Source organism: Podarcis pityusensis (genome assembly GCF_964106645.2).
Source record: "Podarcis pityusensis genome assembly, chromosome: 16".
In the NCBI taxonomy this organism is placed as follows: Eukaryota; Metazoa; Chordata; class Lepidosauria; order Squamata; family Lacertidae; genus Podarcis; species Podarcis pityusensis.
Genome location: NC_138041.1, coordinates 40,499,704 through 40,515,686, shown reverse-complemented (window position 1 = coordinate 40,515,686; position 15,983 = coordinate 40,499,704). Strand labels below are relative to the sequence as shown.

The 15,983-nt window shown below is 42.0% G+C and overlaps 2 protein-coding genes and 1 long non-coding RNA gene across 17 annotated transcripts in view; 2 read left to right on the top strand and 1 right to left on the bottom strand.

Moving 5' to 3' along the window:
• ZNRF3 (zinc and ring finger 3) overlaps positions 1-1,102 on the top strand; it is a 256,111-nt gene extending 255,009 nt beyond the window's left edge. The window contains exon 9 of one of the 2 annotated variants that reach the window (XR_013980651.1): positions 570-1,102. The gene's annotated coding sequence lies outside the window, so the exon portion shown is untranslated. Of the gene's footprint in view, positions 1-561 lie in introns of both variants that reach the window. The other variant, XR_013980652.1, reaches the window with a different exon arrangement.
• The window catches only part of CLIP1 (CAP-Gly domain containing linker protein 1), a 110,695-nt gene that overhangs the window by 35,937 nt on the left and 58,775 nt on the right, over positions 1-15,983 (top strand). For 9 of the 14 annotated variants that reach the window (XM_080986581.1, XM_080986571.1, XM_080986582.1 and 6 more), the window contains exons 4-9: positions 1,732-1,856; positions 3,280-3,496; positions 7,199-7,396; positions 7,725-7,828; positions 11,196-11,256; positions 12,845-12,877. In XM_080986581.1, coding sequence (XP_080842707.1) covers positions 1,732-1,856; positions 3,280-3,496; positions 7,199-7,396; positions 7,725-7,828; positions 11,196-11,256; positions 12,845-12,877 — 738 coding nt within the window. The remainder of the gene's footprint in view (positions 1-1,731; positions 1,857-3,279; positions 3,497-7,198; positions 7,397-7,724; positions 7,829-11,195; positions 11,257-12,844; positions 12,878-15,983) is intronic. The other 5 variants (XM_080986574.1, XM_080986570.1, XM_080986580.1 and 2 more) reach the window with 2 other exon arrangements.
• Positions 3,510-11,184, bottom strand: LOC308466093. Its single transcript, XR_013980662.1, has 3 exons — positions 9,755-11,184; positions 5,876-6,509; positions 3,510-3,650 (listed from the first exon to the last, which is right to left on the bottom strand). It is a non-coding gene; the product is annotated as an uncharacterized lncRNA (long non-coding RNA).

The window sequence follows — 15,983 nt, the reverse complement described above, 5'->3', positions numbered from 1 at the left end:
AGCGGCCTGCAGCAGGTTGCATATATAAAGTGAGAAATGTTAAGTTTGTGCTGAGGCTGGAGGTTGAGTTGGTTGGCTGGTGAATGCTGGTAGGGTTGTTGTGTGTCAATCGCTTTTGCACAAAGACTTTTAAGAATAAAACTCTGCAAGGATATTCTCGTGGACTCTTTTATGCAGACAAGGGTCCGAGGACCAGGCTGAGGAGACAAAGGGAGGTCAGAACCCTTTCCTTCTTTCTTTTTTTGCTTTTTACAAACACTGACTTAGCTTCCTCTGCCAAAAAAAGAAATGAAATGTCCAAAATAACTAAGCTGAATGAAATATATTTCTTTGAGGAACTAGTTACTATTTTGAATTTGACATGTGCTGAGAATGGCAGTTCCTGACAATTTGTTGTGGGTGCATCTGCAGTGGTTCAGTCTTGTCTCAGTTGTGCAAATGTACAATGGAAGCTTCCAAATATGCGAGTGGGCATTTTGCTTCCATCCCTGCTACAGTTTTGTTTCTATGGCACAACAGCTTCTGGAGGCCAAACAATGGTTTACAAAACTTGAATCATAGAATCATAGAATCATAGAGTTGGAAGAGACCACAAGGGCCATCGAGTCCAACCCCCTGCCAAGCAGGAAACACCATCAGAGCACTCCTGACATATGGTTGTCAAGCCTCTGCTTAAAGACCTCCAAAGAAGGAGACTCCACCACACTCCTTGGCAGCAAATTCCACTGTCGAACAGCTCTTACTGTCAGGAAGTTCTTCCTAATGTTTAGGTGGAATCTTCTTTCTGGTAGTTTGGATCCATTGCTCCGGGTCCGCTTCTCTGGAGCAGCAGAAAACAACCTTTCTCCCTCCTCTATGTGACATCCTTTTATATATTTGAACATGGCTATCATATCACCCCTTAACCTCCTCTTCTCCAGGCTAAACATGCCCAGCTCCCTTAGCCGTTCCTCATAAGGCATCGTTTCCAGGCCTTTGACCATTTTGGTTGCCCTCCTCTGGACACGTTCCAGTTTGTCAGTGTCCTTCTTGAACTGTGGTGCCCAGAACTGGACACAGTACTCCAGGTGAGGTCTGACCAGAGCAGAATACAGTGGCACTATTACTTCCCTTGATCTAGATTCTATACTCCTATTGATGCAGCCCAGAATTGCATTGGCTTTTTAAGCTGCCGCGTCACACTGTTGGCTCATGTCAAGTTTGTGGTCAACCAAGACTCCTAGATCCTTTTCACATGTACTGCTCTCAAGCCAGGTGTCACCCATCTTGTATTTGTGCCTCTCATTTTTTTTGCCCAAGTGCAATACTTTACATTTCTCCCTGTTAAAATTCATCTTGTTTGTTTTGGCCCAGTTCTCTAATCTGTCAAGGGTTTGCAAAGCATGTAAGCCATGCTTTGCAAACCCACTTCAAACCATGGTTTCTAATTCTGGTTGCTGATTGATTGAAAACCTGGTTTGCCAGTTTGGTCGTCTTGCCAAACCAAGATGCCTAATCTGTTGTCAAAGTCTCTGAGGAGTTGTGTGAGGAACAAAGTAACCAATTTGGAAGAATTGTTGGGTGTGCATTGGCGAATGCATGGTAGTAGGTTAAAAATTAGCTAAATATGAAAATGCAATGAAAATGATTAGATATGCAAAGTAAATCTTGTGCTTCCAATTTAGTTTTGGTACTTCTTTTTTAAAAGGAAATTTCTTTTGTTAAAAAATCCTTCTTTCTCCTTGCAATCAGGTTGGTGGAACAAAAGCTGGCGTAGTCCGTTTCCTGGGGGAGACTGACTTTGCGAAGGGAGAATGGTGTGGCGTTGAATTAGATGAACCCCTAGGGAAGAACGATGGTGCAGTAGCTGGAACAAGGTTAGTTCAAAATCCAGGAAGCCCTGGGAGGGCATATCACTGTCTCTGTGCTTTCACACAAGGGCTCTGCACCTGTGCTGAGCCAACTTCTGTCTGTTCCAGCATCTTAGCCAGGGAGCTTGCACTCACTCCACGTCCTACTCAAGAGAAATCTCTTCTTAATCTCAACTGCACATGCATCAAGGAGCAGAATGAGCAGCTACCCACATGGTACTGCTCCAGCTGCAGCTTAGGGAACTTGCTTTCTGTGAATCACCTTCAAACTCCTATTTTGTTAGTGAGCCTTTCCTTTTTCCTTAGTTTTCTTGTTAGTAGCCCCCCCACCTCTTTTTCCACCTTTCCCGTTTCGCATCTTGTGTATCTTGTGTCCCACATTCCCCCCATGACACAGCAAGTTACTTTTTCCATAGATGCGAGGCAGGGGGAGTGTCAAGGGAACATCACCATGGGTGAAAGCTGCCATTTCAGACCATTTGATGGCTTCCCATGCGACAAAAATATATGGCACCCCTTTGGAATAAGCATGCATAAGATGTAGCAGCACATTAAATGGATACCAAAGTAAACAGGAACTGATATTTGGCCCAGTTCCTAAAGGAGGTAATACTAGAAACTGTGGGGTTAACAGAATTTTCACAAGGTTTCCCAACTCCTTCCACTGTACAACCATTCCACCTGCCTCCTGCATAGGGGCCATCTGCCCCAGGTGGAAGCATGGGCACTTACCCCTTACCCATTTTCCCCACTCCCCTTTTCTGGTACAAATGGCTTCTTCAGATTGTCTGCATTTCTGTGGCCACACACCATCCCCAAAACTTGGCTCCTGTATGCAGGCTTCTCAGAAGGGTCTCTTAAAACAGAAGTGTATGAGAGGTTATGAAAAGTGAAGGAAGGAGAGTGCAAACTGTTCACTAAACATCTCTGGAAATGCTGAATAGTGAGCATCAAGGTGATGCTAATTTTCAAGCTCTCCCCCTAAGTCGTGCAATGTGGAGTCAGTCTTATGTAGACAAGGAGGACCTATTACAACAACAACACTTTATTACGATCGTAGACCAGCTTAAGGAGGGGTACAATCATTAAAAACATTTTTTAAAAAACAACAACCTAAAATGAGTTAAAACAGAATATATATATAAAATCTGCTGAATTAAAAAAATAGTCTCTCCAAGCCATAACAGAGCAATTGCATTTCTTCATATACTGCTGTAGTCCTATTGACTGTATGGCAATTTAACATGTAAGCATCTCACTGAATTGCTTCTGACCCAAGGTATTTATGACTAGTGCTGATGTGTGTGTGTCTTTGTGAATGTTTGCATGTGCAACATATTTTTACATACTTGAATAGAACTATACATTAGCAATTATGTTTGTCTGTGGAGTATGGCTTTCATTAATGGTGTTCTCCCCTCCCCCACAGGTACTTCCAGTGCCAGCCCAAATATGGTTTGTTTGCTCCTGTCCATAAAGTTACCAAGATTGGCTTCCCATCAACTACACCGGCAAAAGCCAAGGCAGCGGTCAGGAAAGCCATCCCAATGCCCTCCAGCTTGAAACGCAGCCCAAGTGCCTCTTCCGTCAGCTCACTGAGTTCTGTGGCCTCATCAGTAAGCAGCAAGCCGAGCCGTACAGGACTAGTAAGCTTACTTTCTGACTGCATGCTTTACAGAGATTGGCATTGCATGTGGCCTGTGCTTGGCTCCTTGGGAAAGACACGGCCCATTTTCCATGGTCCATTTTCTTCTGTTTTGTCTTCGCTTAAAGCATGCATGAAAAGAATCTTAGCTAGCCCTGGAGAATAGAAGAGTTAGATTATTTTTAAGCTCGTAGACTTAAGGTTTAACTCAAACTAACAGTTGCTACTTAAAATAAGAAAGAGGCATATGCTTTAATTATGAAACAAATGGGTTTCTGAATAACCTGCCTGGGATCTACACCATAACTTCCCCTGGAATGCATTTTGTGGTAAAACTGGGCGGAAAGCTTGAATGCACCTACTTGGAAGCAGTTCCTGCTGGAGCCAGTAGGGCTTACTTCCAAGTAACAGATCTAGGCTTCAGTCTTGAATGCACTTATGAGCCAGTTAAGTCCTTTTGGACAACTGGACTCAGATGCGCAATGGGGCTGCACTGTTAAAATGGTACCATGGCTTCATTCATTCCTTTTTTCAGTTCTGGCCCTCCTTAGTTTAAAGAGAAATTATTGGTGTGTATATATATGTATGTGTGTGTGTGTGTGTGTGAATGGTGTGTCTTTTTCTTTTTTGTATTTCCACACACTTATTTTCAACACTGTTTTGAAAACAGTTTTTTCCACCTCTTTGTTGCAGTAATCATGGTTATATGTAACTTCCCAGTTGCTGAGTACGTATTCAAGTCAGAAGTATTTTTGTGGGCTGAAGCCTCTTTCTTTAGTTTCTAAACCATGTTATCTTATAAGATCTGGACACAAGAAAAGTGTAGAGTTTGTATTATGTTAAAATCTTATATGCTGTAGATAAAATGCTTAACCTTAATATCTAACTTTTAATATTCTAACCTTTGGTCACCTGCAGCAAATGGAAATTTGCAGCTCTGCCAATTAGTTTATACTGATGGATTAAAATTAGGGCAAACATCACAGAAAGTTTTGTTTTTGTTTCATATGACCATTCTTAATAACTTGGTAACAATGATCTATTGCAGTTTGTTATTCCATGCACTATTCCATGCCAGCTATTAGAACAGATGGCATTGACAACATACGGTTTTTAAAAAACCATTAGAACCAATATATTTTGGTTAATAAGATGGGTAGAATTGTTAATAGAACTAGCATTTAGCCATTCAGCAAAGTGAATGTGACAAAAAATGTGAGTTTTTAATAAAAGGGTAAGGGCTGCCTAATCATAAATAATTCCTTGCTTCTCTGATTCACTATCTGCTGGGATTTGTGGTGATGGAATCCCTCTTGCAGTGTCTTCTGAGCAAGGGGCAACTGTTAACTAATCACAGAGCCTACTGAGTCAATTTGAGCAGGTTAATTCCAATTTCCACCAGGATCTTAAAAATGGCACTCCCAAAAATTCTATTCATTAGTCCATTTAAGATTCCTTCCAATTTTGGTAGGGTAGATGTTTCAATAAAGACAGCAAGAACTGGTGATGCATATTTTCTACCCAGAAGTGGGACCCAAGAATATTTTTTTCCACAAGGCATTGGCAAACTGCTTTTTGCTGCATGTGATCCTAGGTTGACTTGAATAAGTGAGAGAATTCTTTGGCTTAACAGGAGGACGCTCTTTATATTTAGCCAGCAGCCAGGCCAAAGAATGCTTAGCAGCTTAACAAGCTAATCTGCTCTTGAGGCTCGCATCTTAGGTTGAGGCCAGCCCTTTGTTTCCCTTTGAACCCTCTGCTTCCTATCTTCCCCTTGCTGCATTAAGAGTCTAGCTGCACAGGTATGTTTGCTTCCTTTCTTGAACTACTAAAATGAAAAACTGAACAGGAAAGTAAATACTAGCTTTCTCAGGCAAAGATTTCCCTATAAGGTATACCTCACTGAAGCTGGTGAGCTGGCGGCCAGGTATCTTCCTCCACCCACTGTCTGGTTACACGGAGGAGGCACACCCTGTCCCAGATCTGCTACTGGTGTGAACAACCCTTGAAGAGCCAGCATGGAGCTATAGCAGTTTCGTAGAGCTGGTTCCACTGGGTGCCAACAGCATGCCTGGCCACCGTGTGTGGCTGTTATGACATCACCAGCAGAAGGCTGGTGCCAATGTCACAGCTCTCCACTCCGTCAGCCTCCATCCCAGGGCTACCACAGCACATTCATACTATCTTATGTTTACACAGAACAGGAATCTGGGACAGTTACTAAGGGCCATTTCCCACATTACGTGCCAAGGAAACACTGCTTGCAGGTAGCCGTCAGTCACAGCCCGTCCTGCCCCTCTGAAGAGTTTGGCTGTATGATATATATATTTTTCCATACTTTGTTTTCAGCCCCACCCACCCCCAAAACTATATGCTATACCTGTTAACACTTCATGCATCTGGTAAAGTGGACTTTGGTTCACAGAAGCTTTTGATATAATAAAATTGTTCAGGGTGTAGCAAAACTTGTCATTTCTTCTGCAACAGACTAAGACTCTTCTGAGAAATGGCGTACCCCTAAAAAAGTAGTCACAAGAGAGCTTCAGCTCTCAATTTTCTCTGTGTTCTAGATATACTTGTTTGATGCAGCAAAGTCCCAGTGGTCAGAAGCCATCTATGCAAACTCAAGCTTGATTGTTTCTCTTTCCAACATGCCACACCCACCACGTCCACACAGCATTGATGTTGATGATGATAATTTATTTGAACCCCGTCCATTTGATTGGGTTGACCCAGGCACTCTGGGCGGCTTCCAACATATATAAAAACATAATAAAACATTGAACCTTAAAAAGCTTCCCTATACATGGCTGCCTTCTGGTGTTTCCTAAAAGTTACATAATTACTCATCTCCTTAACATCTGATGGAAGGGCGTTCCACAGGGTTGATGCCACTACCAAGAAGGCCCTCTGTGATGGAAATCATGTGCTGATTGGACAAAGAGAGGCAGTGATGTTGGCCCCACGGCCGCTGCTCCAATGCAGACTTCTTTGCTGCTCTTGCTGTTGGTAATCTATCAAACAAAGCACATACCAAAAGCCAGGGAAGCATCCTGTATAGGCATGCACTTAGGACTGCTAATTAAGCTGTCCACTTCTTTGGACTAAAGTGGTACCCATTGCAGAATGTGCTATCTACCCTCTCACTTCAGACCAAATCAGTCCGTTTGTACTGTGGTGGTCTTGAATGACAAACATACACATGGGTTGGATCCTGTGAACTGTTTATAATCTAAGGGTGGTTCTCCTATCCCTCACTTCACCTCCCCATTGCCTGTTTTTGCCCCATGATGGAAGATCTGCCTGTAAACGTATGCATACTCATGCTGCTTATAGAGGCTGGTGCCCCTCCTTGCGTTGCTTGCCAGTCCCACCTGCCCCCACCTCACTTACCTTTACTCACTCAAGCCCCATATCCTCACAGCTCCTCTGTCTCTCTCCATTCCTGTTTTATACAAACCTCTGCTATTGTTTAAAACCAACATTCTAAAACATGCCTTTTCTTTTGCTCCCCTCCTCTTCCACATTTAAGATTGTGGTGAAGCACTACAAATCCTCCAATTCGGGCTGCATGATGACAGTCTTACATTTTTATGTATATAAGAAGAAATGATAGATTGACTCTGTATGCTGAGTTAGTGTGCTTTTAATGCTTTTTAAGGTGGTAGCTAGGCTCTTAAAGATGCATGTCTTATCCTTGAAGTTGACAGAAACATCTTCACGATATGCAAGGAAGATTTCAGGCACCACTGCTCTGCAGGAAGCACTGAAAGAGAAACAGCAGCACATTGAGCAGCTCCTGGCCGAGAGGGACCTGGAGAGAGCAGAGGTTGCTAAGGCCACCAGCCATGTTGGGGAAGTAGAGCAGCAGCTGGCATTGGCCCGAGATGGCCATGATCAGGTAGGCCCTTTACCCATTGAAATGTGGATTGTTCTGTTTCCTAGTGCAAGAGGATGGATAAGTAAAAAGACTCTGCCAAAAACTGAGAGAGAAGTTTTGCTTGGGTCTGTTAAAGAGACTCCTTCATTAACATGGAAAAAATGACCCGAACCATCCAACCCCGAACACTTTCTGCACTGGCCAGGATAAACACATTAATTCTGCATTAGCTCAATTTTGATAAGGCATGTTGTTACTTTCTTGATGCAGGCAAATTCAAGGCGTTAAACCACATATACTGATTTTAAGTAAATGGGTGGCTTGTCTAATATGCATCTTTGTTCATCAGCGAATACTGGAAATGGAGGCTAAGATGGACCAGTTGAGGGCTTTGGTTGAAGCCGCGGACAGAGAAAAGGTGGAACTGCTTAACCAACTGGAGGAAGAAAGAAGGTATGCTAAATTTGTAATTTGAACGTATGCAGAAAGATGTATTTTGACATTTTAGAACAAATTATAATTCTTGGTACTCATTGTGTGGCACTGAGTAAATCATCCTTATAAGTACTTGATGGTGATGCTGATGGAGAACAAAAAGATTGTGGTGCTGGTGAGGAAGAAGAGAAGAAACGAGGCTGGCTAGGTTCCTTTTCCATCTTTGCTGTTGATTTAGTGTGCAACCTCCAGAAATTTCCCCTCTCTGTATCTGTACTACAGGCTCAAATCAGTTTTATTCCACTTTTGGCTGTAAAGGCCTTCCTCAAATCATCTTGGGAATTGCAGTTAGGTTAGGATGATTATTTCTTTAGAAATCTCTTATCTGTCTTCCTTGGGAGGAGGGAATATGTTGTCTAATCTCTGTTCCTCATTTCTGTAAAAACTGGGAATATTAGCATAGCTAACTTTTCAGGGTTGTAGAGATGAACCAGATAAAGGTGGGAGGTAATTTTGCATCTGAAAACAGTTTTGTAAATGTACTAATACTCTTCAGAAAGTTTTTGAGCAGACTTACTGCTTTATATTTATATTGTACAGCAGTAAGGCATAAACTATTGCAAGTCATGGAAATTCCAGTTCAGTGACTGCTTTAACTTTGTCCCTGGTTGGCCTTGAGCAAGTTGCCAAGCAACCTAATAGTACCAGTGTACTTGGCTGGTACACATTCACTGAACTGGCATTTTGCAGCTCAAGAAATACTCAGGGCTTCGGACGTCTAGTATTTCCTCCACTTCCACGTGCCCTTGTAACTTGTAACTGAGCAGCCTCCGAAGCAGAAAAACTATGGAGTCATCAGAAACTGCTGATTTGAAATTGAGTCTCTCTGCATCCCACTGACAAACTAGCTGAGATTCCTGCATTGCAGGGGGTTGGACTAGATGACCCTTGGGTCCCTTCCAACTCTATGATTCTATGAAACCTCTAGAATTCTGCTCCTGCTATGGGTCTTGTTCACACCTTGTGTTTACTGTAGAATTTTGAGTAACTTCAGAGAAATGTCATGCAATGCTCACACACAATGTAGTAAATAGGATTTTCATCACATGCAAGGGCTTTCCTGTGGGAAGCTGTGGGAGGTATTTTGGTGCCCAGCGCAAGAAGTTCATATGGCTAATTAATATAGAGAACAATCTACTGTGAACTCCTGTGAAAGACAGTTTGAAATGAATGAGTTGATTGTTAGTGTTTTTGCATGGCCTTTGCTTGTTTCCATGATGGTTCCACAAGAAAACTTCCCGGTGGGTTAACATAACAGTCTAGGGGGCCATCCATTCTACCATTCTGCTCTCACACTGGCCATACAGTTGCCTTTGGGAAGCCCACAAGGAGGACATAAGAACAATAGCACCCCCCCCACTGCTGATTCCCAGCAGTTGGTATTCAGAGGCGTAATGCATCCAAAAGTGGAGACAGAACACACCCATTCCAGTAGGTTGTCAGTTCTCCATGTGACTAATCTCTGCTCGTAAAGGTAAAGGTAAAGGGACCCCTGACCATTAGGTCCAGTCGTGGCCGACTCTGGGGTTGCGGCGCTCATCTCGCTTTATTGGCCGAGGGAGCCGGCGTACAGCTTCCGGGTCATGTGGCCAGCAGGACTAAGTCGCTTCTGGCGAACCAGAGCAGCGCACGGAAACACTGTTTACCTTCCCACCAGAGCGGTACCTATTGATCTACTTGCACTTTGACGTGCTTTCGAACTGCTAGGTTGGCGGGAGCAGGGACCGAGCAACGGGAGCTCACCCTGTCGCGGGGAGTCGAACCGCCGACCTTCTGATCGGCAAGTCCTAGGCTCTGTGGTTCAACCCACAGCACCACCTGCATCCCAATCTCTGCTCATAATGGCACCCAAAATGCGGTCTCCGCCAGTCAGCAGCAGCTTACCTCTTTTCACCCACTTCACCCTTTGTTGAGGCTGCAGCAATGAAGAGCGGTGTTCTCATCGGAACTGCTCCTTTCCTCTGGAAATGTGTTGGCTATGAATTTCACTGTGGTTAAGGTAAAGAAGATATATTTTCCCTGTGAACTCCCACATGCTTCCAGGGATTGCCAAAGACATAGATAAACATTTCTCTATATTTAAATGGCTTTGAGTTGTATAAATTTCCAGAGGTGTAACAACAAAGATGTGCTGTGTATAGACCAGCTGTGTAATACAATCCACTTGTTTGCCTCAATGGCCTGTTTTGGAGGATGTAACATATACCAAGGGAAGAATTATATCTAGAACAGTTGAAAGAACTGACACACCTTTTAAAAATAGCATAGTCTCAGGCACTTGGATGTGTAAACTGGCAAGTCCTTTGAGCAGTTAGGTGGACACCTGGCATCCAAGTGGTCAAGAGGAAGTACTAGATGTTCTCCTTCAGCAACAACCTGTGTTTGAAGAGGGCATTGACTGTTCATAGAATCATCTAGTCCAACCCCCTAAAATGCAGGAATCTCAACTAAAGCACCCATGACAGATGGCCATCCAAGCTCTGCTTAAAGACCTCCAAGGACGGAGAGCCTGCACCCTCCCGAGGGAGACTGTTCCATTGTCAATCAACTCTTACCGTCAGAAGGTTTTTCCAAATGTTTAGTTGGAATCTCCTTTCTTGTAACTTGAAGCCATGGGTTCGAGTCCTACCTCCCAAAGCAGGAGAAAACAAGCTTGCTCCATCTTACATGTGACAGCCCCTAAGATACTTGAAGATAGCTATCATATCTCCTCCTAGTCTCCTCTTTTCCAGGCCAAACATACCCAGCTCCTTCAAACATTCCTCATAAGGTTTGGTGTTATGAGACAGTGGAAGAGGATTGGCCCTCTGATGTCACCTGACATCAGATGTCCCCCTGAGGCTGCAGAAGTAATGGATGCTGTATGCTGTCTGCATGCCCCAGCTGGAATTGCCTTTGTTTTCCATAGTGGGAGCAGGGATCCATTGCCTCCTTCTAATTTTATAGTACTGCTAGTCTGTACCCTTCCATGGCCAGGAGACTGTCACTTGGTAATGACAATACAGAAGTGACTTTCTCGGTGGTAGCACCTACTCTTTGGATTGTGCCCCTCCCCCTCGGTAGCTCTAATTCTTAATTCTTAGACTTCTTTCTTTTGTGTAGTGCTCAGTTTTAATCTATACTATATAGTTTTATTCTTTTTTTACTTAGTTTCATTTGATAGTTTTTTTTAAATTTGATAGTTGTATACTTTATGTTGACCACCTAGAGCTATTTTATTACATGGTATATAAATTTGAATAAGTAAAATAAAGTAGCTGTGATGCTTTATTACCTCCCCCTCAAAAAAGTGAGCAGATCTTTTTCCTTCTCTTCTTCCTTGCAGGAAGGTTGAAGACCTCCAATTCCGTGTAGAAGAGGAATCCATTACAAAAGGCGATTTAGAGGTAAAATGCCTCCAGCTCTGCAAAGCTGATTGTATGGGTTAGGATTATTCTAGCTACTACTATTGCAGATTATAAACAGATGAAAATTACAGGATTTTATGCTCTGTGGTTGACAGTCCAGAAATACACAAGACAACTAGAGATACTGTCATATTCGTTACTGGAATATATTCTAAAGTTGTGTAGCTTGTAGGAGTACTGATAGGGTTTTTTCCTAATTCTTCATTCTGCATCTGAACAAGTAACTTAGTTTCATCCATATGTTTTTAGTTCCATCATTTATATATTTTGCAGGCACCACTCCAAAATATTTATTACAATTGCAAACTAAAAATCCAATGCTAAAGTTTTTAAAAGTTGCAGTGTATAGCTATATCCTTACTGAAATGAATTCTGAAGTTGGTATATTTTGGTATGTACATTAAGGCGCCAGTAAATAGCCCAGTCCATCATTTATAGTAGATATCACTCTGCACTTCTAGACAATGGCTTTAGTTTCTTAGACTATGTTCTATTCAAGTATTGGATAAAATGTGGATGCTGAGCATCTTCTTGCTTCATTGCCAATACACGTATTTTACCAAAATCTGTAGGCACGTTGATTTGCATGTTGGGCTTCAGCAGAAAACCTCCGTGCTTACATTGCTGTTTTGGCTCTTAATTTATAACGTTGGCTATCTTGAAGCTTCTTTAACATGTTCTTGCTTAGTCTGAAAAAAACAGAATGTTTAGTCGCTGCCTTTTCCCCTGTGATATGTGCAATGCAAAATTCAAAACTGACTTGCAGAGCCGCAAGTAGTTTCAATCTGGAAATGCTAGCCTTGTATTGAGATGTCCATTTCAAATCTTCTTTAGTTCAACTTTTACATTAGTCTTTCATACACTTTATCTAGAATTCATGGAACACTCATTTACTCTTTTCAGCCTATAGTCTTGTGTCCTTTTTGTGTTATCAGTATATACAAAACCCCCCAATAATTTTATTATTTATTTCAATAACTTCTACCCATCCTTACTTTTTGTGGACTTAGGTTAACAAAGGGTGGAAATGTATTAACTTTCTCCCATTGAAAAGTGGCTGTTCCCTCCCCATCATCACCACAGTGAGAAGTTTTAAGTACAGTGTTATATGAAGTTGACCTTGGAAAAATCTTAGAAATCAGTTTTGCTGGAAAACACTTCGGCTACATGCCCACTTTGTATTCTGGACATAGCATACAATTCCTGTTTATGTATAAGTTCTAAGAAAAGATCACACTGTGAACCTAGCCCCCCCCCCCCCTTGTGCATGTGTACACATTTGCACGCAGGCGCACACACCCCTACAACAGCCTTTGGCAACCTGTGGAACTTCCGTATCCAACAGTTTCCATGGGTGGGTGTGCTTGTGGACAGTCCCTCAATTTCAGGTAATTCTTGTGTTATGGGGTCACTGGGAGAAGAGGAAAATCATTTCAGAGAGAAAGAGGTGCAATTCTATAAATCCATCCCAGTTTGAAGAGTCTGGATGTACCAACTTTTTTCACTGTATTTAAACTGTAGTGTTAAGCATTCCCATGAATTCTCTTTGTTTTAATTTTGCTGATAGCAAAAGAGGCAGATTTCTGAAGATCCTGAGAATGTAAGAGGACATCTGAATGTGTGGAGATATTCCCCCCAACCCATTTTAACACAGACAGTTTACCAGTAAAACTTCTTTTTGATGATGATGTATTTAAACCACTAATGAAATAATCTGCTGTTGGGGCCTAAGCTTCCCTGTTTGTGTGCATGTAGTTGTGAGAACCACGGCAGCATTCTAAACGTAGGATCTTGTGTAATTCTTGTTAAAAAATAATGCTGTATTCATAGATTTGGTTTGTGTTTTATACCCAGTCCTCAAGCTTCATACAGTGCCCTTAATTCTAAAGCCTTGTGATCTTTTTTTTGTAGGCAGTTAATTCTGGGTTCTGTTTAAAACCAGCAGAACGCTCAGCCTCTACCAAAATTCTGTTGGCCAGCCTAGGAGCTCTGACATATGTTCAGTGGATGGCAGTTCAGGAGATGAGACTCCCATGTTCCATGAGAAGAGAGAAAGGCAAAAAGGAGAAGATAAAAAATTTAACCTTCATTTAGCATATCTCCCACCTGTTCAGTTTTAAATGTTTTCGAGAAATAGTTTCACTTCATTACATGGAAGATTCTCTTCCCTCCTTGACTTGTTTTGCTTGTTTCAAAAGGAAAAAAGTTAGTGGCTTTTCTAAGATCCCCAGGGACGCAACCGAAACAAAATAGAAATATGAAGCTTGTTTTCAGCTGTGCGTTCTTCCATGTTCCATTTGCACAGAGCTAAGTGTAGCAAACCTGGTCTCTTCTGTTCTTCAAAATCAGGCCATAGTGTGTTCACATAAATCTGCATGCAATCTGTCCCTTTCCCCCTTTTCTTTTTTTGGATACTTTGTGCTTTCCTCATGCTCTGATACGCTGGTTGCCTCCTTTCACTTTTAATGTATGGTAACAGGCATCTTGCCGCATAGGCATCTTTGTTTTTCAGGGAAGCTTGCTGAAGTGCTAGCTGTTGGCTTTTTATCTGAGCGTTTTTCTAAAAGGTTGATGCCACATCTTATAGGGTTCTCAGCCTCCCAGGTCAGGGGATTTGGAATGATCACCACCCCATTTATTCCAGTTTGTACCTGTAGAAAGGTGCTAGAGCAGAAATATTTTTCCTAGTTGTCTGATGCTCCTTTGCATTTACAACACCATAATTGTATACATTTAGGGTATGAAGGTTTTCATGGTATTGAAAGGAAAAACTGCCTTGTTGACTTACAATGTCTGAAGGCCAAACTGCTATGAGAAGCACAAGGCAACAGCTAGTAAAAAGCTTGTCAACTCTACGCAGAAAGAAGAAAGAGTCCTGGAGTCCACTTTGCATGATGAAACCTTATTCCAAAATAAATTAGTTAAGTTTTTAAGGTGCTAAAGGACACTGATTTTTCCCCCTGCAACCAACTAATGCAACTGCCCCTCTGGGAGTTTTTATGCAGAAATAAAGTTATAGATTTTATACTGAGGGCCCAAAATAGTGGGTGATATATTTTTTGTAACTGCAGAGATGCAGGCCTCACACTTCAAAACTAGAGTGTATTTTTAAAAATTATTTTCTTCCATACTCCCAATTTTGTGTATGTCCATATTACTTGCAACAAGTAAGATACAAGGGCAGCTGCTTTTCTTCTAGAGATTTCATCCCTGCCTCTTTTCTGATTTGTATCAGATCTCAAGAAATGGGAGCCATTGATGTAAAACTGAAAACACCTCAAAAAATTAGCTGTCTTGAGAAACATCCCTTGGCGGAAAGCATAATTCAGCATAATCTCACATTTTCGTGAGTAAAATAAAAACATTGTACAGCTATCATTTGCCTACAGGCAATTTTAAAACAGAATTTAGAAGAGAATGTCATACATGGGACCAAATCCCACCCCACCCCACCCCACCCAAAACCCCAGTAGAACAAGGTAATTTCTTCTTAACAGTTCTTCTTGGTAACTAATTTTTGGATTTTTACCATGGAAGAATTTGATTTTCCCAGGGTGCTTTTGTGCCTGTCTGCAGGGTTGCCTTACAAGCTCAGCAGTATGCGTATGAAGAAGGAGAACAGGGACTGATCCAGTGACTCGTTTAGATCCCGTTTTTCTTGCTCCTTTCTTTATCTGGGAAACTGAAGAGTCAGACACTGCAATGATTTACATCTAGTCCAGTGATGGTCCTATCGAGAGGACCATTTTTTTCAAGGGGACACTGTTGAAGGAGGGATCCCGGACCAGGTTACCTGAAGGGCTGTGTTTGCCCATACGAACTTGCCTGAGTCCTTAAGCAGCTTCAGAGGCACTCTTTGGGTCCCCTCCGTGGGCCATACCATTGGCACATACTAAGCACAGGGCATTATCAGCAGTGGCACCACAATTATGGAATTCTCTTTGGAGAGCTCAAGTCAGCCACTTTATTTCCTTTCCTGCCTTTAGATCAGGGTTGAGTAATCTGTGGCCCTCCATATGTTGTTGGAGTCCAAGCCCCACCAACAGTGGGAGTTATAGCTCAGCACCCTCTGGAGAATCATGGGTCAGCCACCCCTACTTTAAGTGAGCTGTTAAGAAGTATTTATTTTAGTAGGCATTTAGAGTTTAAAAAAACTTGCCTTAATTGTTCTGTTTCTACCTCCTCTTTAGTGTTACTGGTTGTAATATTGTTTAAATTAATTGATTTTAATGATATGTGGCTTCTTCATTAGTTATACACAGCTTTAGAAAAGTGCTATTTAAATGGCAGGTAATAAAAAGAAATACGTCTCATCCAATTTTTTGGGTATACTTGGAATGGGTTGAGACTGACTGATCTTTTCCAGTTGGTATACTAGAGATGGTGGCTGCTGGTTATCATGGCTGTTATTGTCCCATCACCGCAAATGTATCTTGTACTGAGCTATGGCTGCTCTCCGGTGAAACTTTTCAGAGATGCTCCGCCAACACCGTGTTTTACTCACTTTCTAACTTCCGTTGGTTGAAATATTCTGTGCTGCAAGTGGTAAAAAGTTAGCCATACCTCATTGTTAGCCATTCCTCATTTGTTTTTTACACATAAAAAACAAGTTCTCTATTAATTAATTGAGCTCTTCAAATCAATTTATTTGAAACATTTATACCTTGTGCTTCTGGTGTAAAAATACCACTCAGGGCAGCTTATAA